General features: G+C 38.0%; 1 protein-coding gene across 1 annotated transcript in view; it reads right to left on the bottom strand.

Annotated features, from left to right (window-relative positions):
* Positions 1-20,654, bottom strand: part of LOC139113993 (galactosylceramide sulfotransferase-like) — a 68,242-nt gene that overhangs the window by 15,858 nt on the left and 31,730 nt on the right. Inside the window, exon 4 of the mRNA XM_070675466.1 lies at positions 12,871-14,084. Coding sequence (XP_070531567.1) covers positions 12,871-14,084 — 1,214 coding nt within the window. The remainder of the gene's footprint in view (positions 1-12,870; positions 14,085-20,654) is intronic.

The following is a 20,654-nucleotide window of genomic DNA, read 5'->3' as shown; positions in this document are numbered from 1 at the left end:
TGTTTGTTGCTATGTTCTATAACCTGTCTTCCCCATATTCAAATGGTACCTTCCTTTTTGGTATTGCACATGCTCAATCAAGTTTACTTGTTCTGGTGTTGGCGGCCATATACGGTGTAGGACTGAGTTTTTCATGAGATATATCTCGATAATCACATTGGTGACCTTTAACACAATGTATGTTAACGAGACCTAAGAGGATGGGTCCAGCCAATCAGTTGGCTGTAAGCGGACCTTATAGGACCGCAAAGACCGATGACTGCGGCCGGTGCATATGAAACAGGATGATTAAAAATCTTCTCAGACGCACATAACCCAACCGCTTCTATGCGATAACCACACCACAGACTGATTAGCCCAGAGTACAATGTATTACTCATATGCAGGTATAGTTTCTTTGTAAGCTCTTTGACATGCACTATTTCTTTGATACATTCTCTTGAACATATCACGTCGGATTGATGCAATAAGTAGTTTGAAGGGCTAAACATCTTTTCTATATGTAATTAGAATGTCGCACCAGAAGGTGCAAAGACTGATTTTCTGATTATCGGCATATGGGACTTCGGTCGTCTTGTATCGGGTTTTCTGGCCAGCCAACCTAACAGGGAGGAAGAAAAATGACGCAATATTCATGTGTTAGGGCTTATATTCATGAAAAGAATTAAAATTCCATTTTGTTTAGATGGAAAACAATAGTATTGTTGGAATATCAATTTATCTTATGATACTAAATACCATGTCTGAAATGCAAGGACAGACTTTCGGAGATAAATGTTGCTTCTTCAGACATTGGTAGAGGTTAGGTCAATCTCGCTTTGGCACACTGATTTCCTGGGTATTGGAGACTTCCTTTGTCGAATATTTTCCTCTATGGAAAGACTGAGGGTACAGCATTTTTCTTGATAATCTTAATCTTTGTAATTGACTTCACATAGCCATCTCCTTTAAAGCCAATCTGATTAAAATCAGATGTAGAGTACGGCAACCTCTTTACTTACACGTTATTCTCTTGCTGTCGCCTCTGAGGCGACAGCAAGAGAATACCGCGTAAGTAAAGAGGTCGCTGTACTTTACATCTGATTTTAATCTGATTGCTTTAAAGTGTGCCTTGCACACTTAAGTTGAAGTGGTGATCTGTAAATATACAACAATGAATCTCAAAACTGATTGACACAATCAATTGGCCCGTACACGTTTATTTTGTTGACACCTTGCCCCTCCCCTGGATTTGATTACTTCCATGTACTGCTATGAGGCTCTATTTTATTCTTTATTATTAGCAGTGGTGACATTACTATGATCTTGTTAAAATTTGTCAACGTATGCGGTAGATTTTGCAGTGATGTAGAGAATAAGATAAATCTCGTGACTTCATGTACAATAAAATTTGGACCATCGTCATGTCTTATCTTGATACCGGCCACTCCGCCCGCAGTCGCGAGTCTAGTGGAAAACTATGGAACAAAAGCTTCTTGTACTTCCTGTCATTTTGGCATAGCGGAACACAGCAGTGATGTGCAGCCGTTTTTATCGAAATTTGGGGGTTCAAATATTTGGCGCAAATAATTGCGGTACGTTAAATTTTGAATCAATGAAGACTTGAGCTCTGCGTAGAGAAAATGTAACAACTTACCTTCAGTGCTAACTTCGACCATTCATTGTGCGCCGATTTTGAACACAATGTATCCAATTCGTAGTATTCAGAACAGCGGTTATTTTGAAACACCGCGACATACGCCAATAACAATAATAAACTAATAAGCATAAGTGTAGTCAGCGGCTACGGTCAAAGTTCACGTTTGAGGGATGAAACAGGTGTCTGTTCTTGCGAGGAACGCATACTGGTATTTCTTAAACATGCAGTGGCCGCGGAGTCTTCAAGTACAGGGAGAAAGCATGCTCTTTTGTTTCTTACTTAAGCATCAAGGACCTCGACGTTTAAAATCCAATATGACTGCTACTCGATAACTGCGAATCAGGGCCAAAATCAGCACCTCACATTAGCAGTGAAAGGCATTTGGTCCGTGGCTAATGACGGCCAAGTAAAATCTAGTATTTTCTGAAATCAAAGAATTCAGTTTTAGGCCTAATTTCAATTTTCGGGGTTAGTTTTAATTCAGATTTTGCATGTTTTTGTACTCGACGTTCAGAATTCGACGCGATTTTCGAATTAAATTTTATCGTTATGATCTCGAATTTCAAATTAGGATTTTTAAATTCAGAAATCAAAATCGGAAAAACAGAAACGAACAACATTAAATTGTACACGGGTGCTAGGGAGTCTCACAAGACATTGTCACATCTTTTTGGATATCAAGAGTGTAGCGACGATCAGAGATTAGAGAAAAGCTATCCTTATTAATAGGCTTTTAGTAATCGGCGCAAACGGGCGCAATAATTTTGCAGGGTGCCACGTAACAGCACCAAAAGGAGTTGAGACTATGAATGATTGGGTTGGCAGCTTGGCCGCTCATGGCGTATTTTTCATTTTACTGAGCACAGAATAACAACCGAATTACTTGTCAACTTGACAGCAAAAAGTGTGATGTAGGCTTAAATAAGTTCAAATTATGAATAGAAATGAAGTTTATAAAATCGAATTTTGGACGATCGGTCCTTGATGGTCTCGGATTTTGAAGTGAACCATTCCTGGTCTGCCCTGCGTCCGACAAGTGACCTCGGAGATTGAACCTGCAACTTTCAGTGACCTTTCAAGAGTATACCCTTTACAAACTTTAAACTATATCTTTATCATTAAACATTATACCACATAACGGGAATGAAATATTGGACATGATGTCTGTGGTTAAATTTCAAACTTAAAACTTTATGCGCATAGAAAGAACGGTAAATGTTGCACTTGGTTGCAAAAACATCTTTGCGACAAACTGATGGTTGGCCTAAATCAGAGTGAGTGATATTGAGGAAAGGGTGTCGATCATCGTCTTCATTACCAGAAAGACGTGTTAACATAGCATGTTAATAGACAAGTTGGCTACAGATAGGGACATGTAGATACGCTATCCAATCATACGATCTCTAAGTTGGAAGCTATTCACACTCAAAGTCAAAGTCGAGAAGACATAGTAAAATATTATTGGCTGATAGTTTTAGTTTTTCGCGCCACGATGCGATTCAGCAGTGTCATTTTGAAGTTGATGTGCATGTCCCACTGCGGTACACGTAGAATGTTTCCAGCGGGATCGCTATCGATCCCGTTGACGCAATGTTGCATATTGCGCCGATAACTAATTGCCCGATTAATATCTTATACTAGGCATATCTGTTGTGTTTTAATGGCGATAATCTTCATAATATCTGCACTAGACGATATTTGTGATCAGCTGTGCAAGTTTTAATCTTTAGACCCCACACATGCTGAGTGGGCAACTCCAAAAGTTATTGACAAAGAAATTTGAAGATAGCACATTGCTGATTTGTTATGTAGTGTACTTGGCATAAGAAGGTCACAAGGGCAAGAGAAGTTGTCTTAAAATAGGGCGTGAAGGGACCGGTCAGGAAACCTGTCGCCATGACAACTCAGCAGACAGACCCTGCAACATTTGTAATGTTTTTCTTTAATCTTCGCTACACTGTTGACCCCAAAATGTGGCATTTTATCAAGAGACTCTCTAGCATCCAAAAAAAAGTTGCAATCGTTCGTTTCTGTTTTCTCGATTTTGATTTTTGAATTTTCAATCACGACCTTTGAAATTCGAGACCGATAATGCAGAACGAAATTTGAAAATCGTACTAAATCCTTAATAATGAGTGCAAAAATGCAATACGAAAACCAACTCGAAAAATTAAAACGTCAAAAACCGATTTCGGCGATTTCAAAAAATATTATGACTTTACTTGACCGCCATTAGCCATGGAACGCATTCGTTTTGAGCTGTGCCCAATGCAACTCTCGTGAAATGCGTCTGCCTAGAGCCAAACTCAATGCAACTATCGTTAAATGCATTAGTTTTCAGGTCAGTGGCTAATGACGGCCAAATGAAATTCTAATATTTCATGAAATCGGCGAATTCGATTTTAGGCCTAATTTCAATTTCTGGGGTTCGTCTTCATTCAGATATTGCGTTTTTGTGCTTGTTGTTAAGAATTTAGAACGATTTTCATTTTTGGTTCTGCAGTATCGGTCTTGAATTACAAACTTCGTTTTTGAAAATTCAGTTACCAAAATCGAGAAAACAGAAACGAACAATCGTAACTTTCTTTTGGATGCTAGGGAGTCTCTCGATAATATTTCATATTTTGGGTATCAACAGTGTAACGAAGATTAAAGCAAAATGTTACAAATGTTACATGGTCTGTTCCGATGCCAAAGAAAATCTGCCATGGGCTGGCGAGGGGGCTTCTGTGCGCTAGTGCCTGGCAGCCATATTACCATAACCAGAGTTATTTAGAAAATTTTCAAAGATATTTATGAAGGGAAGGCAACAAAAGGATCGAAACGGTAATTCTTATTCTAGGAGGTGTCATGGCTCTCAAAATATCACGAACTTATGATCTTCACGAGCCCGAAAAATTCAGTGCGATGGTACCCACGGTCGGCTGGCGCAATGTGGTGTATGTAATCTTGAGTATGTTGAGTGTAATCTGCTACGCGTACGGTGGTGTTTGTAGTGATTGGAAGGCACAGCGATGCCAGTGGCAGAAATGGGGAAAGTGAGAATCGTACCCGCAAAGCAAAATAGACAAATAGTAAGAACTTACTTATATGTACTTTTGACCGTGGACATCAACACCTGAAGAGTAAGCGTTAAATTTAATGCGCATGCGCCTAATTGTTGCCGATTATTCTCCTTTACCACCACTGGCGGCGCTGTCCATTCCAATCGCTACAGGCACCACCCCGCTGTGACACTGAGGATTTACACCACATTGCGCCAGCCGACCGTGATAGTACCCACTATTTACTGTGACCCAAATCTACACGGCCACAACGGACCGTCACCACCGGTGTCAACTTAACTTGTCAATCCCGATCCTTGTCGTCAATCTTTATGTCTTACGAACTTGATGTTTGCAGTGACACATAAGCTTATCTCGCCGTAGATACCCCCCCCCCAAAAAAAAAATTGATCAGTTGACGGAAACACTGTTCTGTTATCCAAGTCAACTTTCGATAATACATCCATGGCTCTGCACGGTGTGCACTGAAGAGTTCAGGCTACAGCTATAACTAACAGCTGATGTCCCGGCTACAGTGCTACGCTGCAGGTTCGATTCCAATCGAGAATTTACGGAATTTTTATGTGATGAAGGAAAATAATCGCAATCATACCAATCCATAATCCAATAACACTTAGTCAAAATTTGTAAGACAATAGTTGTAAACATAGACAGAAAACAGCACAGAACTGACAGTAAATAGATGGTACACAAACAAAGTCAAATTCATGAAAGAAAGATATATGGACCTCTGGCCAAAAGACCAAGAAGTGATGTCAGGTGTTTCGAAAATAGTAAGCGCATCCTGCCCACATGTGGCACCCGCCATATATCAATCTGTAAGTCAGATAGGTAGTGGTCACTAACTAAGGCCCCATGTCACCGATGCCATCAGTGATCATTTGTCGAAGAGAGATATTGTATTTATTCACCAGCTTGCGATACCTGCCAAAAAAGCGTTTGAATGTAGAGACAAGTCTTGCTCTGGTGTAACCTTGATTTAACAGTTTGTAAGAGAGATGGCCATGTCTCTCTACAAAATCACCATATGAACTGCATGCTCTTGCATATCGAATAAGCTGGGAAATGTGTACCCCATAAGCAGGTGAGAGTGGAATATTACTGATGAGTAGGTGTGGAAAATTGATTATACTAAAGTTGAAATAATCTCTCTCGTCATATAGCCTAGTAGAAAGGTGACCATTAGAGTCAAATTCAAGTAAAATGTCCAGATATGAAGCAGAAGAGGGCCGTTTCTGTACTTTCTTTAATCTCCAATTCTGGAGGATAAATCATAGCGAGATATTGACTGAATTCAGAGTTATTCAATGAAATAACATCGTCTATGTATCTAAATGTAAAGTAAGGGAGCACAGTTAGTGCCAATGGGAATTCCTATACACTGTTGGTAAATGTGTCCTCCAAATTCAACAAATATGTTGTCAATGAGGAAATCAAGCATACTGATAATGTCTTTCTCTGTATAAAACACTTTAGCGTTAGTAATATTTTTAACAAAATATGTAGAATTATACCCTAATACCACATATTTGTAACGGCGTGAACCGTTTTTGTAGAAAAATTTATTGTTGATCGTCAAATGATTTGATGTTTTTTGCCTTCTATGTCGCTTTCCGAAGATCATTCGGTACTTATGCTGAGGTGTAGCTTTCGGGTTTATCACCACGCTAGGTTCAACGTGCCATGGTGACGTTGAGCCTTCGCCGACCCGGATCACTAGCCGCGACGGTACTTCCATTCTATTCTTTAGAATAGCTACAAAAGCTATAGCGACTCGAAATTTCGTTGGACATGCCTTCCATGTTACCATGTCTAAAGTTATCGCATTACCTCTTCGTAAAAATGTCATTTAATCAAGACGTCGATCGCGACAGATCATTTTGTGCACGAAAGCGTCACAGCTAAGAGCAGGAAGTAGAACATGGATAATTCGGATTTCTTATCCGTCCTGTTCTATGTCACACAGGTGGCGATTCGGGCCAGTTCATGTGATATTGAAGATAATTACAATTAAACACGACAGATAGGCCTAGTATAATACATTTATTAGGATCGCTTTTCTCTGATCTTCGCTACACTATTGCTATCCAACTGTGACAATCTGTCGCGAGACTCCCTAGCACCCGTGTAAAGTTTAACGTTGTTCGTTTCTGGTTTTCGATTTTGATTTCTGAATTTCAAAAAATGAATTTGAGATTCCGGATCATAACGACAAAACTAAATACGTAAATCGCGTCGAATTTTGAATGGTTGGAACAAAAACATGCAATATCTGAATTAAAACTAACCCCAAAAATTGAAATTACGCCTTAAACCGAATTCGTTGATTTCAGGAAATATTAGAATTTTACTTGGCCGCCAATAGCCACGAATCCTTTTAGTCGCGCTCATTACAACTCTCGTGAAATGTATTCGCTTTGAGGTGCGACCCATTTTAGTCTGACTGCCTCGATTCGCTGTGAAGCTCGACCCATTTGAACTACGCTGTTTTCGTGTTGCTTGAAACTCATTTTTCAGTTAAACGCGTTTTAGTTGGTCAAACCATTTTTGAATTGGGTCCACTGCATGTTGCAGTCGATTTAAATGAAGGCATTTTTGAGTTGAGATAAACCGCAAAAGCACCATACTCTCGCATCTTATTGCTATGGAGCCATCTCCATGATTTTGAAAATTATTTTTCAGTGCATGAAGTATCGTTCAGATTGGAAACATTCTATGCGCGAATGAACTCCACGTCCGTTGCACAGAACAGGATTATAGAAAAACGCGATAACAAGGACTTCCTTTGAATTCTAAAGGCCAAGTTAAACGAGGCAACTCCTTGAACAACGCGACGAGCAACGCGGTAGGCAACACAGTCAGACAACGCGACAGGAACATTTCAACTCGTTTGCAATTTGCCGCTCTTGCAAAAGATTATGTGGCTCATGCTTGGAGAGCGGACCGTATTATGTGGCGACCCATTATCAAAACGTTCTCTAGGCCGTGGCAAATCGCATTATTACTCGACCAAAAAAAAATCAATATTTCAACGGTCGAATTGAAAGAAACTCCTACTCAGTTCTTTTACAGATCGAATTAATAAAGGGCGATTTCTACAATTCTTAGAGATTTGACTATTATAATTTACAGAATAAGAGACTCTTATACAGATCGAATTAATAAAGGACAATTTAAAGATTCTAAGAGATATGTCTATGATAATTTTCAGAAATTATACAGACATGTTTGTCATGTCGAAATGGCTTCACTGGCATGCTCCGTTGGTAACACATAGAGCCGGGACAGAACACGGGCTGGGATGGTGTGATTCAAATTTAAAGATAAAATAATTACGGCAGTGAAACAGCAAGAGCTTAAACCAAAATATGAAATTTCAAAAATTTTACAGCGACACTGAAAAAAGGGTTAACTTGTGACACGGAGTGGAGTGATGCAACCATGCAGTGGTCATGATGTGGATAGAGGTCACACCTGTGAAAATTTAGCTATCATGGTGTCATTTTTTGGCATTTTGTAAAGAATTTGAGACGTTTACAAACCATAAATATGGAATTACAATTTTAATTTCTTTTGCAACACAGAACAAAGTATGGATATTTTGTGACAGATAGTGGTGCAATGCGACAGTGCAGTGTTCAGGGTATCAATTAATGTCCGTTCTCGCGTATGCATATCAGTCAGTAATGAACAAAAACACGACATGATAATGTGCAGAGAGTGATGTATTTTTAAGTGGATACAAAAGAACTTCGACATTTTGAGGTTTACCAAAAATTGTAATGAACACGTAACTCAAAGTGACTAACATGTGAATGATGGCATATTTTATTTAGGGGAGGTTTGGAAATACACTCCAAATAATATTTGAAATTATAAAAAATATAAATTATTCAAATGTAAATTATCCGCTCATGGTAAAGTTTAACGTACACAAAATATTGTCGTAAAATAGATTTTATTCAAGCAAGCATTGCTACCGTCCTGACTTCCCTGTCTTGAAATAGGAAAAAACCTTGTCTTTTATCTCTCCTCGTGCTGAGAATGGCCTGGTGTAGCCGAGGGCATAACAAGACTTGATTTATTCGTCGTTTCGCAAAACATACCGATCGATCGACAAAGACAGGGAAAGAGTTGGTAAATAAGGGACGAAAGAAGTTCGATTAATTGACAAACAGCATCAGAAAGATAGTATACTTTATTCAAATTGTCTTCGGTATAAAAGGAGGAAAATACTTATATAAGATGACGTTGCAAGGCTCAAGCATATTTATCTGGCGGTAAGTTTTATTTTACACTATGTCTTTGATTTGATACCTGATCGTTGCCTTGAAATATCAATCCACGTATGAGTACAACAGAGAATTTTGATCGCTCATTTGCAGAAATCCTCATTTAGCAGTTGATTTAATATTCAAGAGGTGATTCACTGATTTACCGAAGGAATAGAATTCACAGAGGTGTCAATTTTGTTTAGGATTCATTTAATAAATACATTGATTCATTTGTCATCAGTATTGCAGGAAGGGATTTTAGCCCAAGGGACACTGTGTTCAACTACCGTTTATTTTTGGGGACATATTGCACATTTTAGGGACAACATGTATCAGTTGTCAATCAGGTTTTTATTACTTTATTATAAATGAGCTCCACAAAACAAAATTAAAGCTACTGGGAACGCATCGCTACGCTTTAATTCCAGGCAATTGTAAAAGTATACCGGTATCTACCTCCAATCAGAGCTCAGTCCAACTACCACCAAGAATGACGTATCAAATCAAATCAACCGATGACGTATTAAATCAACTTATTATGTATCAAATCAACCAATAACCTAGCCAAGTCAAAGGGTAAAGATTCTAATCAATTGACGATGCATCAAGTCAACAAAAAATTATCAATCGACCGATAGTGTATTAATAAATAGAAACTAACTGAATATAAATGAGTGTTGTATCTTTCGGGTTTTTTTCAAAATCTATCAGTCACACCTTCAGAGTTACATATACTTTGAGTATACATTTTTCGTGGTATTTTATACTCAGACATCAATTTGGGACATGCGAACTAATTTATACGTATTCCTACAGGATGAATTAAAGATACAACACACATGTGAGTGTCTTTATCGACACACTTTCTAAGTTTGGAGGACTTTGTAAAAAGTTTTCAACATGACCGATTATAAAATTTCGTTACTTACAACGTAAGTATATCAAAATTAGAATAAGTCTTTACAATATAACTCTCATTCTGGGACTGAATTACAGGCAAATCTAGACTCATTGCTCAATTAAATTCCTTATAATCAAAATTCATTAATGTTGCAAGTTACTCCTGTAAGCAAACCAAGTTAACAGAATTTGTAGACAATCAACATATTGCTTTTTCTTTCCTTTTCATCCTTTCTGTCGTGATTCACGTCAAGCCACATCTTATTTGAAGTAGAATTACGAAGGCATCGCAAAATTATTGAGTAGTCGTACATAGTACAGTGCTGATAGAGAAAAAAAAAACTTTTAGGCTCAGAGAAATAAAAAAAGTTTGTTTCTCATCCTCGTGAGCGTCAAATGAGACCTACCGCGTCAAGCTTTTTTCTGCTCATGAGATAATAAAAAGAAAAACAATAACAAAAACAAAAATACGCGACGATAGTGCAAAACACAGGGCTGTATAAAACATCAATCTTTTGACGAGGTCCCTAGGTTAATAATTAACTCTTTTCTGACTGAATTGAATAATTATGAGCCTCGTCTAAGACACACAACAAAATTACTGTTTCAGCCTCAGCTAAATGGTCAATGAATTAGTCAAAGGTCACCTCAAATTCCACCAGAGAGCACCATTTCAACTCCGAAATTTCGTTTTCGCCTTGCGAGAGGGGGGAGACAACAAAATTAAGTTATACAGGCAAGTCATTGGAATACTCCATCAGCAAGGTGCTAGCGGCCGACGCCACATTTCTTTTTGATGCCATCGTTGGAGATAACTTAAGATGACCTTCATACTAATCAAACCAATCACGCTGCTCGTAACAAAGGCAACACCATAGGGGTGCGTCCATCAGCCAATCAAACTATTTAACAAGTGAAAGATCGGGCTCAAAAAGCTACAAATGGGTATTAAAAACCTGTTTTATGTTTGTGAAGTCCCAAGTGGGGAAAGAGATCGCGAAACTGCTAAGCGTACGTGTACCGTCTACAACTTGCGATCCCGAAATTAATAGGTCTATAAAAATAACCTTACTACGTTAAAAGTAGCCAGGAAAAAATGCAAACAGGCGAGTTATTTACCTGGAACCCGGCTCCTAAGGACAGCCTTGTAGTTACTGTCTCTTTGAATTTTACCCAACGAGAACTAAACTGTATTGCACCTATATCAAGACTAAAAACAACTTCTCAAACCTATTCCAGTAGTTTAACAACATTTAGATCAACTTAGTCGTTCGTACTACCATAGAAACAGTCGAAACACGATTGATTTGTTTCAGAAATTTGTATTAATTTAAGCTAAACGGAAAAATTAAATAGAAGGAAAAAATTGATAACAAATCGATCTATAGATCTATCTATCTGTATATCTATTGACCAATTTATCGAATCGATCGATCGATCTATCGATTAATTGATCTATCTTTCCATCGAATTGATAGATTCTTCGTTCTATCGATCGACCTGCTCATCAATTTATTTGTCGATAGATTGAGTGATCGATCGCCCGACCATCTATCAAACATTGATAGATAGATCGATCTATCGATTGAGTGATCGATTTATCTATCAATACATTGATCGACCCATCTATCTATCTACCTATCTATCTATCTAATGTATCTATCATCTATCTATCTATATATCTATCTAATATATATCTGTCTATAAATCGATTGATCTATCGCTCCCCATGAATCGCTTAATCAGACATTATCACTTAATCGATACGTTATTGGTTGTTTTGATGCGGTATCTTCTGACTTTTCTACGTTATCAGTTGATTTAATCCGTTATTGGTTCATTGATACATTATCGGTAAATTTGTTGATACGTTATCGGTTAGGAAAAATTACTACGTTATCGGTTCGAAAAATTTACTACGTTATCGGTTCGTTACTACGTTATCGGTTAATTTTTACTACGTTATCGGGTTTGATACGTTATCGGTTAGTTACTACATTATCGGTTGTAACACGCGGCAGGCAATCGAGTTGTCAAACGCGTTGTTAGTAGCGTTCCTAAGCGAGTTGCCTCGTAAAGTCGTGTAACTCGGCCCTAAAATGAGAATTAAACATTGCACTTCTGGGTCATTTTTTCAGGTTCCCCAGCTCAATGACAGAAAACATCCAAATACATAATGACATTACGTGAGATCAGTATGACGCATTGTGACGTCTCGTGTCGTCTGCACAGGTGTTAAACTCTTTAATGAAGGGTTGGTTTACTGTGAATCATATTCCGACACAGTCAATTTGAAGTAAAATCAGAGTCAAATAAAATAAGATAAAATCCAATGCACACAAGGTTAAGCAAATGCAGTTGACTCCAATTCACTTGTGGTTTGTCTCAACTCAAAGGGCCTTCATTTCGAATGCAGCATGCAGTTGACCCAATTCAACACCGCGACTGTGTCCCGACTCAAACGCGTCAAACTCAAAAAGTAGTTTCAAGCAAGACGAAAGCAGTGGAGTTCAAATGAGTCAAGCTTCAAAGCGAATACAGGCAGTCTGATTAAAATGAGTTGCGGTCAAAGTAAATGCATTTCACGAGAGTTGCATTGATTGAGCGCCGCTCAAAGGGAATGCATTTCACGAGAGTTGCATTGAGTGCGGCTAAATCCAAAAGCAATGCGTGAGAGTTGCATTGAGCATGGCTCAAAGCGAATGACTTTCACTCCGATTGTGAGGTGCCAGTGTTAGCCCTATGCGCCACATTGCGTCACCAAAACACCTGTCAATTTTCTGGTTTCAGAGAGACTCGTTAGAGCTTGAAAATAATTAAGAATGGTTTTGTCATTAACAAATAAAATATTAAAATGTCCCATTATGAAGGCAAAAATTACGAGTTAAAAACTTACTCAGAACTCCATTGCAAGAGTTATAATTAGTTTGCTACTTAACGACCGGCTTCGAATTCTTCGTTAAGAAGTTTGATAAATGTCGTTCATTCCTACCTGCCAAATTCATCGAAAATGCATCTGTTCCATGGTTTCTCCAAGATATTCCAAGTCCATTCTTCATCGTAAACCAGGCTCCCAACTTTTTGCAAAATGTGCGTGAATCAGTTACATTGGATCCGAACGTTTTCAACAAGTCAATTGCATCGCGCGAAAGGTTTCCAAAACTTTCACATTCTTCTGACACGGTTTCCTTAACCAGGCGAAATTCCTTGAGATCCTTGTCGAATTCAGGTCCATATTGCGCAATTTTACGCCATAGGGTTTTGTTGAACATGTCGTATATTTTGACATCGATGGAGTTCCATTTGTATATCTTCTGTTGCACATCATTGCTCAGAGGAACACGTTTTGACCGAACTCTTCGGGCAATATACAATATATCCTCCATTTTCCAACACATTATCCGCTTGAGTAAGATGAGCGAATGGTCGTAATATTCCGTAACAAGAATCAAGTCAAGTTCTTCACTCAGTCTTTTGAAGTATTTCTCCACAATATCTGGATTTTCGTGGTCCTTATGATCTAAGCCAAGATGCCATGCTTGGCTATTCCTTGATATAGCCCAATTTCTACCTTTTGTCCTGCTCCGTATCAATTCCCGGTAGTATTCTGGCTTCCGTAAGAATTCACTCAGTTTTCCGCCCTTAATTTTCCGCGATGGATTCTTTATGTACTTGCCCAAATTGAAGAAACCGAAAACAGATTCAAAATTTGCAGACGGTTCGCGAACGATGGTAACTAATATTGTATCTGGTGACTTTAATCTGCACTGTATTCTCGCCTCGCTGTCAGCAGCTATATTCAATGTGGCGCCCTCTCGTGACATGTGAATACGATTCTGTCTTTTTATCCCAAGTACAGGTAGTGTTGAGTTATGATGGTTTTCTCCGTTCACGTGATAAAGTTGCATAGTCCCTCTGTAACCTTTGCCCTCGTGATGTATCACTTTTGTTTGTAATGGATATGCATTGGTCTTTGCGAATCGACTGATCAGGGTAACCAGAGTTGTGCTCCCTGTTTTACGATTGAATACATATGCAATATTGTTCACTTTGCTGCAGCTCTCGGCATACTCAGACAAATTTGTCATTGATTCTGCCTCATAAACACCTACTGGAACTTTGAAATTGTTCTTGGAGGCATAATTCCAAATGAAAGAAGAATTCCTTGTGTTCGCTATCTTTGACTGGAAACTCCGAAAAGCATGGCTGTTGGTACAAGAATATTTCTAAGAATAAATCTATGAACATGCTATCAACCCATGCTTTGGTTAATCTGACAGAATACAGGAAATATGCTGATGTGTAAATATTCGATGGAGGCTATTAAGGAATTTATTTTCATTGGTAGTTTACTAGAAGACAGTGACAGGAAAGAATGATTTACTTAAATCAGAGGTAAAAATAAAGCAAAACAACAAGGAAACTTTACTCCATATTTTACATGATTGTCAACAAATGCAATTATTTTGGGAATCATTTTTATGTTATGGAGACAAAAATTAAAATTGAGAAAAAGACCAAAAATATGGCAGCTCATATCCAAAACTTTCTGTTATTGTGAATTTCCTACTTCTTATTGGCAAAAGGTACATTTATATCTGTCCATTTGTTACCACGCTAATCTAATCAAATACATTGATATCAATAATCGAGAGTACATAAATACATGGGTTTACCTATTTTTGTATTGGAAAAAAGCTATTCATACTTTCCTCATAGACTCCCATGTAAAGTGGATGAATATTTTCAGTGAAATTCCATAATTAGATTTCTTGTACACATAATATGCACCTTTAACCATCATATTCTAATCAAGTACAATTATGTTAATTATTGAACGTCTGTATATGCACAAGTATACCAAGTTTTTCATTGAAAAAAAAATATTCACGATTTTATCATTGACTCCCATGTATAGTGGGTGAACATTTTTGGTGAAATTCTAAGGTCATACTTTTTGTCCACATGCCAGTTGTAACAACCCTTTTTCATTTAAGTACATTTATGTAAATTATCAAATATCTATAAATGCATAGATATAGTTTTGCATTGAAAAAGTATTACATAGATTTCCCATACTTGTATGAGAAAATATATGTATACCATGTACAGTGAATCAACATTATCAACAGCCGATTTTTCATTAAATCCGATTATCACAATTTTGTACACACACGCTTGCGCAAAAATATTGCGATCCACCAATAACTTCTGTCAAAACCCCTTTTAGGGGTAATTTCAAAATTATAGCAAGTCAGAAGGGGAAATCTGAGCATTAACACTTTTCAAGTTTGTAAGAATTAGAATAAGAATTAGAATAACTTATTGTCCAAAAAATGGAAAATCGTCTTTCTATCACTCGCAGAAAAATACATACAATAAAATGAAATACATAAAGTTCAATGGCACACAAAGACTCACAATTACAAAGACACTGCTGATCAACAGCACATGAAAGTGATTGCAATAGAAAAGTGGTTAAAACAACAAATTGAGTTCAAGTCATTCTGTGTTGTTTAAAATAAATATTGCTGACGGTATGAAAGAATGTTTGTAAAAATTTCTCCTAGCTCTAGGCACTCGATATCTGCGCCCAGATGGAAGCTTCTGAAACAATCTATAAACAAACGACCTAGCGGCCGATATAGCTCCGCTGTGTTTATGTAGAGAATAACTATTTTTGACACATGTTAATAAAGAAGTTGGAAATCTTTGATAGCTCAATGCAGTGGCCAGAAAAAAGTGGCTAAAATAGCTGCAAAAATATACAATCGAAGATTTCATCATACTTTGAATATATCACATCGGATCATCCCTACCAACATGTCAACCAAAGCTATCTGATGAGTAGTTTTTTGGAGAATAAAATTTTCTGACCAAAAGTGGCAACAATTGCCCCAAAAATAAAATTTGCAGATTTCATCATAATTTCAAAAGATCAAATTAAGTTCATCTATAGAAACCTGTATACCAAGTTTCAAAGCTGTTAGACCAGTACTTTTTGAGAAACACATTTTTTAACCAAAAATGGAAAAAATTGACCCAAAAATTCAAAATTGCAGATTTCATCATAATTTCAATAAATATTTAGTTCATCTATAGAAACCTATATACTGAATTTCAAAGCTTTCAGATGAGTAGTTTTGGAAATACACATTTTTTGACCAAAAATGGCAAAAATTGCCCCCAAAATACAAAATTACAGATTTCATCAAAAATTCAATATACATTACTTAGTTTATCTATAGAAACCTGTATACCAAATTTCAAAAATATCAGACCAGTACTTTTAGAGAAAAACATTTTTTGACCAAAAATGGCAAAAATTGCCTTAAAAATGCAAATTTGCATATTTCTGCACAATTTGAACAAATCTGAAATAGATCATCCCTAGGGACATATGTACCAAATATCAAATACGGCTAGTTTTCAATCGGATTCGAACCCACAACATACGGCATCAGTCGCCTAGCTGAGAGGCTTGACTGACTGGTAGTTTTTAAGAAGAAGATTTTTAAAGATTTCTGTACAAAAAATGACAAAAATTGCCTTAAAAATACAAATATGCAAATTTCACCACGATTTGAACAAATCTGACTAAAGTCAACCTCAGTAAACTGCATATCAAATTTCAAAGCAATCGGACAAGCGGTTTCAGAGAAGATTTTTTTACCAAAAACACCAAAAAATGCCCCAAAAATACAAATATGCAATTTTCACCACAATTTGAACAAACCTAAGTGAGGTCACCCCAAGTAAGCTGCATATAAAATTTCAAAGCAATTGGACTTGCGGTTTCAGAGAAGAAGGCAATTGTTGACTGACGACGACGGACGACGACGGATGACGGACGACGACGGAAAATCAACCCATCTGACAGCGGAGCTAAACAGTGGATATGTGCTATCATTAAGAATTGAAAGTGTTTTTCTGTTCATAGAATTATGATATAAAACTGATAAGGGAATTTGCTGTGTTCCTATAACTTTGCTTGCCATATTGATTACACTACTAAGTTTGAGCTTATTTCTTATGGTGAGATTCCCGTACCACGTTACGATGTTAAAGCTCATCACACTTTCTATGAGACTGCTAAAAACTCGTTCAAGTATACATTGACTGACATAGAAGCTTTTCTGCTTCCTTAGCAGAAATAATATTTGCTGTGATTTTTGTAAATAATATCTGTGTTTTACTGGAAACAGACTTTGTTGTCAATGCCGGTGCCAAGATATTTAATCAAACTCACAATCTCAACTTCCTCATCATCAATTACAATTACTTTAGGTGTTTGTCTTTCTCGCCTATTATCACATACCAATTCTTTTGTTTTTCCAACATTGAGTTTGAGAAAGCTTTGTTTGAACCAGGCATTGAGTCGATCACTCTGAACAAAATATTGAGACAGGGTGATCTCGTCCTTTAAGCAACCAACAAGAGCCATGTCATCTGCATATTTTATCAAAGTTAAGATCGAATTGTTGCATGTCGTTTCATTGGTGTAGATGGAAAATAAAACTGGCGATAGAACGCAACCCTGGGGTACACCTGTATTTAAAACAATATCTTTTGATAGAACGCCCTCTACACTGACACGCTGTGGTCGGTCACGTAAAAACTGATTCACCCATAATATTATGACTGGTATTCACATTTAGGCCTAAAAGCCGCTGTAGCGACATGTGTGGTTGAATAGTATTGAATGCTGATGAAAAATCCATGAAAAGAACTCGTACATATGAACCGGCGTTATCTAGATGGCTTGTTATCAAATTAAAAAGAGTCAAAGTTGCATCCTCGACACCCCTGCCTGCCCTGTAAGCAAACTGAAGTGGATCTAAGTGGTTGGTTAACGATGCAATTATTTGGTCGCAAACAAGTCGTTCTAAACATTTTGCTATAATCGATGTCAGGGCAACGGGGCGAAAATCATTCAGTGATTTAGCCCCTGTCTTTTCGGGGACAGGGATAATGGTAGAGGTTTTCCATAACCGAGGTACATGGTTTAAATTGAATAAAGTATTGAAGAGCAGGGTAAATATAGGACAGTTGTACATGAGACAGTATAGCACACTTGGGTAAGTTAGGGGTCTTTTTTCGGGGAAAGATATAGAACACTTGGGTAAGTTAGGGGTCTTTTTTGACAGATATAGACCACTGTCATGGCCGACTTGTACAAACGTACGTCTCCTCGGTGATGGAAAGACCCCTTAGCCTAGTGAAAGTAGATATAGACCACTTTGAAAAGATATAGACCACTTTGGAAAGATATAGACCACTCTTTTGCCTGGGCTTATAGATCACTTTTAAAAAGATATAGAACACTTTTAAAAAGATATAGATCACTTTTTGCCTGGGCTTAAATATCACTTTTAAAAAGATATAGATCACTTTTGAAAAAAGATATAGATCACTGTCATGGCGGCGGGTAGAAACGAACGTCTCCTGGGCCTGGGTGATGAAAAGACCCCCTAACCTAGTGAAAATAGATGGGCTCGATCACTCTGTGCACGGGCCCGGCCTGAATACGAGTGTTTTGTTTTGTTTTGTTTTGTTTTTCGCAGAGCGGCACAACTTCGAGTCGAACAAGAAATGTAGGAATGTGGCACATGGGTTATTTGCTTCAGAAGTTGAAAAAATTGAAAAAAGCAGCGCACTACCTGCTCCAGATTTGATGAAGATACATCCTATGGCTGCTTTTGGAGCTTATTCACAGCAGGGTAGTGATGTACACCGCACGTACGGCAGTCACATCGGATACGAGCGAGTCTTCCCGACTTTGCTGCAAATAACAGGGAACAATTGACATTCTTTGCAGTCAGAATGGACGATAAGATGTCAAGGGATAATGTGGTAAGTTCATTTGCTATATATTTAATTATTTTTCATTTTCTTCGAGCTAATACATGTATTTTTGTTCTATGTTGAAATGCAGTACATCGACCCAACCTGGCTTCGTCGATCAAACAAGCGGGGAGCGGGCGCCGGGGCATGTACATTCATGATTTCAACAGTTGTATTGATATATTATCATTCTATAACATTCGATAAAGGAGTAGGTAGTATGAGAAATGTGAAATTTTGCCTTTAAAATGTAAACTAAAGGAGCGATGCCGTACTGTACAGCACCGTCCAGTATACGCGGCGCTAGCGCAGGCCACTGGAGGCATACAGTGCATGTTGTCCGTGAACACGTTACACTTAGAGACGCGACGAATACGAGTTGAAGGAAGAGGTTGAAAACAGTGTTTAATTTTATAATTTTTCAAGTTCATTGGATCAAATCTATCAATTTTTAAAGAGAACTGACATATCCATTACGGTAGTCGATAGAATAACATCGTTTTGCAAGCGCTAGGAGTAACGCGAGTGATACTGTCCGTGTGTACTTGACCCGCGAGATAATAATACTGTTTGCGTTCGATCGTCCAGTACTCGCGTAAATCATGGAGTGAAAAATGTGATGATTTCATAAGTACGGTACTAATTTTTATCCACTCTTTGCCTTCTCAAAAGAATAGCAGTGAATCCCTTTCATCGGCGATGATTTAGAGTGAAAACTGTTGTAAGAAAGAGTGTTTTAACCGTCGATTTTCATGGAAAGGAATGGTGGAATTTGTCGATCTGCAGTGCATGCAATGCAGTCGACCACCGCGCAAACAAAAAGTAACGCGCCGAACAAAAGGTAACCTGTCAATCATCCAGGGGGCCCCGTGAAATTGTTACAATGTTTCAGTTGTTCCATTGGAAATACGGATAGTTTTCAATCGGATTCGAACCCACAACATACGGCATCAGTCAATCACCCCAGCTGACATCGCGATCGTTCTGCAATGGGACTTATGCCGAGTTTGTTTACAACTAACTAGAAGGCCTCCGTCGGGCTATCTTTCCACTTCTGCAATTCTGTGTCCATAGAAATTGTATAACCATTTCAGTCGGATTGAAAGTTAGAAGTCACTCACAATCTGCAGTATCTGTTCTACCAATGAAAAAGTGATAGTTTGTATTCAACACCACACGTACACCGTCTTGGTTACACGTACACCACGGTCCCTCTAGAGGGACCGATCGTGTGGTTACTTGTCCATCAATGCCTCTTAACTACCCTTAGGCTTATAAAACTGCATTTACTATAATGACAGGAAAACAAAATTAATGAAATATCACAGAAGCAGCACTGGTGACGCTTAAAATGTTTATTTCGGTGGTTAAACTGTTGGTGTATAACCACTCCCGTGATGTGATTCTACAGGTCATGCCATGTACTACATAACACGCTGCGCCGATGGGGCTACGCTACGGGTCCGGAGCTAATCGATGTGCAGGCTAGGTCGAAGTCAATGTTCTGTTTTCTATACCTTTGATGGTGCATATATGAGAAAGTCTGACCTATTTTGAAAATTGGGTCCTGTATCGATTCGTGATGTTAAGTTATCGCGGCGATGTTGAAACTTTACAACAATTTCTTTTGATAAACATGCGGCACGGCACCGCGCGCAGCGAACCTGTATGATCTTAGGCTAAAAGAAAGTGGGGGGAACCGCTTAAAAGAAGTAAAAGAAAAAAACAAATCAGATCTTACTGTTGAGTAGAGGACACGTCCAGCAATTTTCTAAACTGCTTTAAGAAAGAAAATGGAAGCTGTGCATGGGCTAGAACTGGAAGCACATACTTTGTAAACAGACGCAACGGGTCACATACACGCCACTAGGTCAATGTCTAGCAAGGGAGAGAGACTTTGTAACAAATTTTTGATCGACAGTCACTCAGTGT

The sequence above is a fragment of the Ptychodera flava genome, chromosome 16 (assembly GCF_041260155.1).
Source record: "Ptychodera flava strain L36383 chromosome 16, AS_Pfla_20210202, whole genome shotgun sequence".
Taxonomy (NCBI): Eukaryota; Metazoa; Hemichordata; class Enteropneusta; family Ptychoderidae; genus Ptychodera; species Ptychodera flava.
The sequence above is the reverse complement of the archived record's forward strand: the minus strand, read 5'-3'. Positions and strand labels throughout refer to the sequence as shown.